The following is an 8,799-nucleotide window of genomic DNA, read 5'->3' on the forward strand; positions in this document are numbered from 1 at the left end:
ACACATCACCAGACACACACACATCTCTTTGCGGGGCGGGCGGGGTCTTCTGAGGCCACATCCTCCCATTCTCCTCGGCTGAGGGTTTATGGGCAACAGACCTGAGAGCCGGTGACAGGCTGCATCTGCTTTCTGCTCTGGAAAAGTCCCTGAGTCTTGGCTACCTGCTTGGAATGAGTGAAGGGGGAAAAAGCTCCAGCAAATGCTACTATTTCAATAAGTTACCCTGGCCTGGAATTTAAATACGGATTCCTGATGCTCAACCCCAGGCCAACACTCAGCCAGAACACCCCTGGGTGGCCACACACAGCCAGTGAAAACACCAAAAAGCTTCAGACCCCGTTAGGCAGCGGCTGCCCGGCTCCCTATGTCCCTGAAGTTTGGCCGCGTCAGCCCCTAGCACAGAGCGGGCTCAGGCCTCAGGAGCCCATCCGAGCTGAGCTGTGGCCAGTTTTCATGGTCAGAGATCTGCTCAACTGGTGGTTAAACAAACACTTTTAATATCCCCCTGCAGTGAGCACACAACCCTGAAAAAACCCGAATTTACAAATCAAAAACTTCAAAGCCACTCAAGTTCAAATCTGGACTGGTGACACTTCCTGCTCCCCTGACCGCCTTCTCCCCCGGGGACCACGGACCGTGACCACAGGCCCCAGAGGTGCTGGGAGAGCCCACCCGCCAAGTTTGTCTTTTCAAAGCTTCTCATCAGCGAGGCCCACACAGGACTGTCTCCAGCAGCAGTGTCCCCAGTCCCTCTTCCCAGTTACCGGACATCAGGACATGATTTTTCCTTTCAATTTTATTTTGCACTAGAGGCCTGGTGCACAAAATTCGTGCACTCGGGGTGGGGGTCCCTCAGCCCGGCCTGTGCCCACTCCCTGTGGGCCTAAGCTGTCAGTAGGACATCCTTAGCGCTGCTGCAGAGGTGGGAGAGGCTCCGCCACCCCCGCTGCACTCACCAGCTGTGAGTTCAGCTTCTGGCTGAGCGGCACTCCCCCTGTGGGAGCACATTGACCACCAGGGGCCAGCTCCTGCATTGACCATCTGCCCCCTGTTGGTCAGTCAGTGTCACAGCAACCACTCGTTCTGCCATCTGGTTGATTTGCATATTAGCCTTTTATTATATAGGATGGTTTCAGGTATACATACGGCTTAGTGGTTAGACCGTCATCTACTTTACATGGTGTTCCCCACTATATTTCCAGTACTCACCTGGCACCATACATAGTTATAATATTATTGACTGTATTTCCTATGCTGTACTTTACATCCCCATGGCTATTCTGTAACCAGTCTCTACTTTTTTAAATTGTCAACAGTGTTACAGATGTCTCCCCTTTTCTCTCTTTTTGCCCCCCTCCACCCAACCCCCACCCTGCCCCAGGTCTTCCCCGTGCTCTTGTCTGTGTCCATGGGTTATGCATATATGCATACATGTTCTATCGTTAATCTCTTCCAGTCCCCTCCTCCCGCCACCCCTCAATCTGTACTGCTTCATCCCTTCACCTCTGTCACCCAGCCCCCTAACCTCCTTCCTGTCTGGCACCATCAGTCTGTTCTCCGTATCTATGAGTCTGTTTCTATGTTGGTTGGTTTTTAGATTCCACATGTAAATGAGAGCATATGGTATCAGTCTTTCTCTGACTGACATATTTCACTTAGCGTAATACCCCCGAGGTCCATCCATGCTGTCACAAATGGTGAGATTTTATTCTTTGTTATGGCCAAGTAATATTCCATTGTATATATGTACCACAGCTCTTTTATCCACCATCTATTGACGGGCACTTGGGTTGCTTTCATATCTTGGCTATTGTAAATGCCACAAAAAGCATTATATTCTTATCTTAGTACCTGTCTCTCCCTGGGATCTGGGACCCCGGAGGGCAAGGGTGGCGCATGCTCTGTTCCTGTGGGTGCCTGGCCCAGGGAGAGGAGCCTACAGAAGCCATTCCGCCTCCACTTATGGCCGATGCACACACACGCCTGTCCTTCCCTCGTTCTGTGACAATTACATCACTTACCTTCTGTTCCTCAGCACATCCTTTAAAGGTGTGGAACCAAAGCCTCATTTTATGAGACAAAAGCTTTATGTGAGGAATAGTTCCTTATATTGTGAATTATCACAGAAGAGAATTCGTGGAACCCAGTGGTAGACATGGATGGCCAGCAACTGTGACCTGCTGGCGGCCACCGTGGGGTGACTCCTTGGGCCCCCGCACACCCTCACACCCGCCCTGAAGCTGCTTGGCTGGGCTGGTTTCGAGGGGGCCCTGGGTAACCCAGAATATCGGTCTTAAGACTTGATCTCTGAGGAGGGATGCACTGAGCACTCTGCTGAGGACCCGCAGCCTGCGTTTACGGGGCTGGAGGCCTCCTGGCAACGACCAGGTGGGCCTCTTTGCGTGAATTCTTTGATCCCTGGGGGGATGCTGGCCTTGCCCGCAGCGCCGTGGGGTGCCTGATGTTGCCAAGTCTAATGGGTGACGCTGGGCAGGGCAGCTGCCCCTTTCCCAGGGGCTGGTGTGTCCCCGGCTGAGAGCCAGCCTGGCTGCCAGAGGGGCTTGGCCCCCACTTATCGCCAAGGTCCCCGGAGAACAGGGCGGGTGGCTCTCCGGCTTCTCTGACTGGGCAGGGCCAGGGGGGTGAGGAGCCCCAGGCGACATAAAAGGGAGCCCTCGCCCAGGCACTGCACATTCCCACACGGAGCAACATGGCTTTCCTCTGGCTCCTCTCCTGCTTCGCCCTCGTGGAAGCCGCCCTCGGTGAGTGTGTGTATGGGGGCAGCCAGGCCTGGGAGGAGGGGGGAGAGGTCCCTAAGTCCCCAGTGACCCCAGGGACAGAGGGTCTCTGTCCGGAGCAAATCCTGGGGCCTGGCCAACAGGGAGCTGTGAGTCCCCTTCCCTGCACCTGCAGGCCTGGACAGGGAGAGGCAGGCCGAGGCTGTAGGGAGCAGAGGGCTTCTGGGGCTTTCTGAGTCTCACGGCCTCATGCCCTGCACCCTCAAGCCCTGCACCCGGCGGGAGGAAAAGTCCAGCCGGGACTGCACGGAGGGCTGAGGCCCCAGAAGCGCCCAGGCTGGTGCTGTGGGCAGAGTAAGGTGTGGTCACAGACACCCCCCAAGGCGGGGGCCCGAATTCTTTATTCATGTTCAGGCACTTGCTAACCTTTTATTTTCTATTTTAACAAACCAAGAAATCATTAAAAATCCAGAAAATTCTGACAACCCTGCACCATCAGGGTTTAGCAAAAGTTACCCCATTAGCAGATTTGTTTGAGGTATTTCTTATAAAACACCCACTAGATTCAGCGAGAGCCCCCTCTGCCTCCTCCCGCCTCCCCTTGGCCGGTGAAGCCGCACCTGCACTTGCTGTGTCTCAGTTCTGTGCGGGTTTTTCCAAATTACTACGTATTTATAAATCCACGAAGTGTAACCTTCGTGAAAACGTACATAAGCGGCAGGACCCCCTGCGCTGGTTTCACCACAGGCCTCTCCCCCCACGAAATGTTGTACATTTGCCCGCACGGAGGGGGCTCGCTCATTCTAACCCCGTGAAATGCTCAGCTGCGTAAGCACATCCCCGCGTGCTGCTAATCCTGTTTGCTGTGACAAGGACTAGATGATTACGACCACACGTTTGGGCGGGAACGACCCTCAGTGAGGGGCTGGTCCACCTCCCTGATCCACGGGCCGTAGGGGTCACAGGTTGCGGCACCGGCACCCAGGGGAGAAGGTGCGGGTCCTGCCCCAGGTGTGCCATGGGCACATTGGGCACCTGTCTCTTCTCATTCTCCTGCGACCATTTAAGTCCTTGGGTTTCTGTTTCCTCAATGTGTCCTTTCAAAGTTCTGTTTTATTAACTAGAGGCCCAGTGCAGACATCGGTGCACTGAGGGCGGAGGGTCCCTCAGCCCGGCCTGCACCCTGTCGCAGTCGGGAGCCTTTGGGGATGTCCGCTGACAGCCTTAGTGCTGCCCTGGAGGCGGCCGCTGCGCTCGCCAGCAATCAGCCCGGCTTATGGCTGAGGGGCGCTCCCCCTGTGAGCGTGCACTGACCACCAGGGGGCAGCGCCTGCGTTGAGCGTCTGCTCCCCAGTGGTCAGTGCACTCATAGCGACCTGTCCTTCTGCGGTTGGGTCGATTTGCATATTACCCTTTTATTATATAGGATTAAGAAACAAAAATTCTGTACAATGAGTAGTTTCTGAAACTCTGGAATAGAGACTGGAGTGTGGGCCCAGCTGTGGCAAACGGGTCAGCGCTCCCCATGCCCCCTGCACTTGGGCTGTAATTCCAACTCCAACCCCCCCGCCCCCCGCCCCCCACACCTCATCCGAGAGCTTTGCCCCTGAGGTTAGTGCTTTGCTCCCCGGTTGACTGAGGACCGTGAGCTTTGAAGGCTGAGGGCTCAGCAAGGAGGGGCGGCCAGGCCGGCGGCCCCCTCAGCGCCTGCTCTGCTCCCCGCCCCGCATCCTGCAAGGTGCCGGGTCCCAGGCTGCAGGGGTCCTGAGCCCACAGGTTGCGGGGGCGGGAGGGAGCGCAGTGGGGCCTGTGCCGCCGGGTGGGTGCGGAAGGAACCAGATTTCTGCAGACGGGTCCAGGCCCAGCCCTTCCTCACTCCCTTCCTGTCGCCGCACCCAGGCTGCGGGGTCCCCGCCATCCACCCCGTGCTGAGCGGCCTGTCCAGGATCGTCAATGGGGAGGACGCCGTCCCCGGCTCCTGGCCCTGGCAGGTGTCCCTGCAGGTGAGCGAGGGTCACGCGGGGGTGGGGGGCCCGCGGGGCTGCCGCTGTCCGGCCGGCGCTGACCTCCGTCCTCCTCCAGGACAAAACCGGCTTCCACTTCTGCGGGGGCTCCCTCATCAGCGAGGACTGGGTGGTGACTGCCGCCCACTGCGGCGTCAGGTGAGGCCCGGGCGGCTCCGGGGGGCCGGGCGGGGCGCAGGCGTGTGCTGGACCCTAACCCCCATCTCCCGCCAGGACCTCCCACGTGGTCGTGGCCGGAGAGTTTGACCAGGGCTCGGATGAGGAGAACATCCAGGTCCTGAAGATCGAAAAGGTAGCCGCCGCGGACGGGCGGGGGCTGTGAGGGCGGTGGGGGGGGTGAGGGGGGCCCGGAGCTCTGGTCCCGGCTCCGCCCGGCTCTGGGTGGCGGGGGGGAGCGGGAGAGAGGAGGTGGCTCCTTGAAAGCCGCAGACGGCGGAGTTACCCCAGGGCCTCGCCTTCGCGGCCTGCCCCGCCCACAGGTGTTCAAGAACCCCAAGTTCAACATGCTCACCGTCCGCAACGACATCACCCTGCTGAAGCTGGCCACGCCCGCCCGCTTCTCCCAGACCGTGTCCGCCGTGTGCCTGCCCAGCGCCGACGACGACTTCCCCGCCGGCACCCTGTGCGCCACCACCGGCTGGGGCAAGACCAAGTACAACGGTGAGGGGGTGGGCAAGACCAAGTACAACGGTGAGGGGGTGGGCAAGACCAAGTACAACGGTGAGGGGGCGCGGGGCAAGACCAAGTACAACGGTGAGGGGGGCGGGGCAAGACCAAGTACAACGGTGAGGGGGTGGGCAAGACCAAGTACAACGGTGAGGGGGTGGGCAAGACCAAGTACAACGGTGAGGGGGCGCGGGGCAAGACCAAGTACAACGGTGAGGGGGTGAGGGGGTGGGCAAGACCAAGTACAACGGTGAGGGGGCGCGGGGCAAGACCAAGTACAACGGTGAGGGGGGCGGGGCAAGACCAAGTACAACGGTGAGGGGGCGCGGGGCAAGACCAAGTACAACGGTGAGGGGGGTGGGCAAGACCAAGTACAACGGTGAGGGGGGTGGGCAAGACCAAGTACAACGGTGAGGGGGTGGGCAAGACCAAGTACAACGATGAGAGCGGGGCCTCCTGCGCCGTGGGGTCGGGCTGCCTGCGAGGGGGTCTCCAGGCGGGACCCATAAGGCTCTTGGTTTTTTTTGTTCTAAATTCCATTAGTCATAAATTATTAGTCATAAATCTCCCATTTCTTAACCCTGTTAATTAGCCGCCTGCCACACAGGGTAAAGGCGTGGCTTAGTAAATAAACGTGAACAGTTAGATGCTGAGAAACACCTGGGCACCCGCAGGCAGGGCCTGCCTCGCTTCTCCCCAGACCCAGGAGCAGGGAGCGGCCCGCTCGCTGCCACCTGGGCTGGGGGTGAGGTCCAGGTCTGGTTCCGGTTCTGAGAGTGGGGCCTGGTCCCCCTCCCCGGCTGCTGGCCCTGCCTGATTCCCCTGCAGCCTCCTCCGCTCTCCTCGGGCCACGGCTCCGGCTGGTCCTGGGACAGGACAGAGGCAGCAGGAAGGGGGTGGAGGGGGTCCCTGCAGGCCCCGCCGCCCCTCACCCCGTGGGGGGTTTGTGTGGAACCAGAGGAGCCGCGCCCCACAGGCGCTGGTGGGGCCTGAGGGAGGGGGGCTCTGTGCCCACGGCCATCGGCCATCGTGGTGCTAAGGATGAGGACCTGCGGGGCGGGCAGGACGGGGCCGGCTGCGGGGCGAGAAGCGCTGACCCCCCTCCCCCTCCAGCCAACAAGACCCCTGAGAAGCTGCAGCAGGCGGCCCTGCCCCTCCTGTCCAACGCCGAGTGCAAGAAGTTCTGGGGCAACAAGATCACCGACGTGATGGTCTGCGCCGGCGCCAGCGGCGTCTCCTCCTGCATGGTATGGCTGCCTGGGCCTCGGCCCCCCACGACCTCGCCTTGATCTGTCTGCTTAACCCCCCTCCTTGCCCTGTGACCACCAACGCCAGGCCAGCACTCACCGGTGCCCCGGGAGGGCTCGCTCTGGGCTTCCCCGGGGCAACCGATACCCCCCCCCCCCCGCCCCCAATCCCGTGAGCTGGACGTCCTCAGCCCGTGGTACCGAGGGTGGCCTCCAGGAGTAGGTGGCAGGTTTGACCGGCTCTCAGCATCCCCTGCCGGCCAGGCCCACACTGTCCTTTCTCTGCAGCCCCCTGCCCGGGCTCAGCCAGGTCAGGGCGCACTAGGGCCCCGCAACCTCTCAGGCTTGGACCCAAGCCCTCTCCTCCTCCTGCAGGGCGACTCTGGTGGCCCCCTGGTCTGCCAGAAGGACGGCACCTGGACCCTGGTGGGCATCGTGTCCTGGGGCAGCGGCACCTGCTCCACCTCCACGCCTGCCGTGTACGCCCGGGTCACGGAGCTCATGCCCTGGGTTGAGGAGATCCTGGCCAACAACTGAACCCGCGGCCCCTGCCCTCCCAGCCCTGAGTGTCCCCAATAAAAGCATCTGTACAGGAACACTGACTCCGCGTGTCTGTGTGGCTGAGGGGTGTGGGGCTGCCGTTTCCCTGTGACCCACCAGGGGGCGGCATCACCACTCGCGGTCCAGGGTGCAGGTATCCCTACAACACCCACCCCACCCCCGCTTCTCAGGAAGCTGTCGTTGTGTCTCATCCTCCCTGGGGGTGAATTCGGGTCCTACTTGCTGGAGTCCATGGAGCTTCCCGGAAGGCAGGAGTCCCGGGGCAGGCTATGCAGTCCATAGCCCTGAGGGCGGGCATTGGGACCAAGATACCCCACCCAGGAAGGCCTCTCCCTCCACCACATGACATGCCCCAGGCTCCCTTCTCTGCCTTTAGCCCCCTCCACACCCAGTGCCCCGGAACAAGCATCTGGTCCTCACCCTTCGTGCTTCAGACCCCAGGGGCCCCCACATGGCACACATACTAGCCAGTGGTTCTCAACCTTCCTAACGCCGCGACCCTTTAATGCAGTTCCTCATGTTGTGGTGACCCCCAACCATAAAATTATTTTCGTTGCTACTTCATAACTGTAATTTTGCTACTGTTATGGATCGTAAGGATGTATTTTCATTGTTACAAATTGAACATAATTAAAGCCTAGTGATTAATCACAAAAACAATATGTAATTATACATGTGTTTTCCGATGGTCTTAGGCGACCCCTGTGAAAGGGTCGTTCGACCCCCAAAGGGGTCGCGACCCACAGGTTGAGAACCGCTTCACTAGACTCTGGAGCTCGGGAGATGTCAATCCCACGCCAGAGGTTGGCGCCATTGCCCCCACTTTGTTCCTCTGCTTGATGAGATTCCGCAGTTAAATCTAGAGGCTTGATCAGGTGGGCCTGGCTTCCTTCATCAGGGAGTGCCAGGACTGCCTGTTTCTTTTTTGTGAGGTCGGTGCCCGAGTCTGTCAGTTCTCTGGGGGCTTGCGCAGTGGTGGGACTTAACTCTAACATCGTTTTCTCCTTTACCATCCAGAAGACCCCCAGAGAGCTGGCTCCCCCCTTTCACTCAGTTATCCAGTTGGACTGTTCATGCAGGGCCTACGCCTACTTCTTTTTCCTTTACAGATTTTTTTTTTTTACATTTTTCCCCTTTATGGATGTTTAAGATAATGAATTTGTTCTCTATCATCCCCAAAAAGTGGCCCCATTAATTTTGTTATTTAGGATAATTATGTACTCACGGATTTAAACATATTTGAGGGTTTTGAGCTATTGTAATTTTTTTTATTGAAGCTTTAGTTTTTGAGTTTAACTGAGGTCCTCAGAATTCTCTGTATTTGGCCTGTGAGGGCACATTTCCGCAGACTAGGGCCTGCAACATGGAGTGAGGCCAAAGTCCCCAGCGGGTGTCAGTCCCTTGCGCTCAACAGTGGACGAGCTCTAGGTGCCAGAAAGACACAACTACTTACTGCTGGTCCCACCAAGAAACTGCGCTGGGCTCCATTCCCCGCTCAGCGGCCCTGCTGTGGGGTGGTCTCCCTGTCCTCCTGGCTCCTCACTGCACAGACCACCTGCA

The 8,799-nt window shown here is 58.8% G+C and overlaps 1 protein-coding gene across 1 annotated transcript; it reads left to right on the top strand.

Annotated features, from left to right (window-relative positions):
* The first annotated feature begins 2,630 nt into the window (after positions 1–2,630).
* On the top strand, positions 2,631–7,274 carry LOC132217327 (chymotrypsinogen B). Its single transcript, XM_059667431.1, has 7 exons — positions 2,631–2,765; positions 4,641–4,744; positions 4,824–4,903; positions 4,979–5,057; positions 5,245–5,425; positions 6,545–6,678; positions 7,054–7,274. Exons 1-7 carry the CDS (start codon positions 2,714–2,716, stop codon positions 7,213–7,215), a joined length of 792 nt encoding a protein of 263 aa, XP_059523414.1. The 5' UTR covers positions 2,631–2,713; the 3' UTR covers positions 7,216–7,274.
* The last annotated feature ends 1,525 nt before the right edge of the window (positions 7,275–8,799 follow it).

The sequence above is a fragment of the Myotis daubentonii genome, chromosome 15 (genome assembly GCF_963259705.1).
Source record: "Myotis daubentonii chromosome 15, mMyoDau2.1, whole genome shotgun sequence".
Lineage (NCBI taxonomy): Eukaryota > Metazoa > Chordata > Mammalia > Chiroptera > Vespertilionidae > Myotis > Myotis daubentonii.

Coding starts and splice junctions, on each gene's coding strand:
- LOC132217327 (XM_059667431.1), top strand. CDS start 2,714: ATGGCTTTCCTCTGGCTCCTCTCCTGCTTCGCCCTCGTGGAAGCCGCC. Junction 5,426..6,544: donor GGGCAAGACCAAGTACAACG/GTGAGGGGGTGG, acceptor CTCCCCCTCCAG/CCAACAAGACCCCTGAGAAG. Junction 6,679..7,053: donor GCGGCGTCTCCTCCTGCATG/GTATGGCTGCCT, acceptor CTCCTCCTGCAG/GGCGACTCTGGTGGCCCCCT.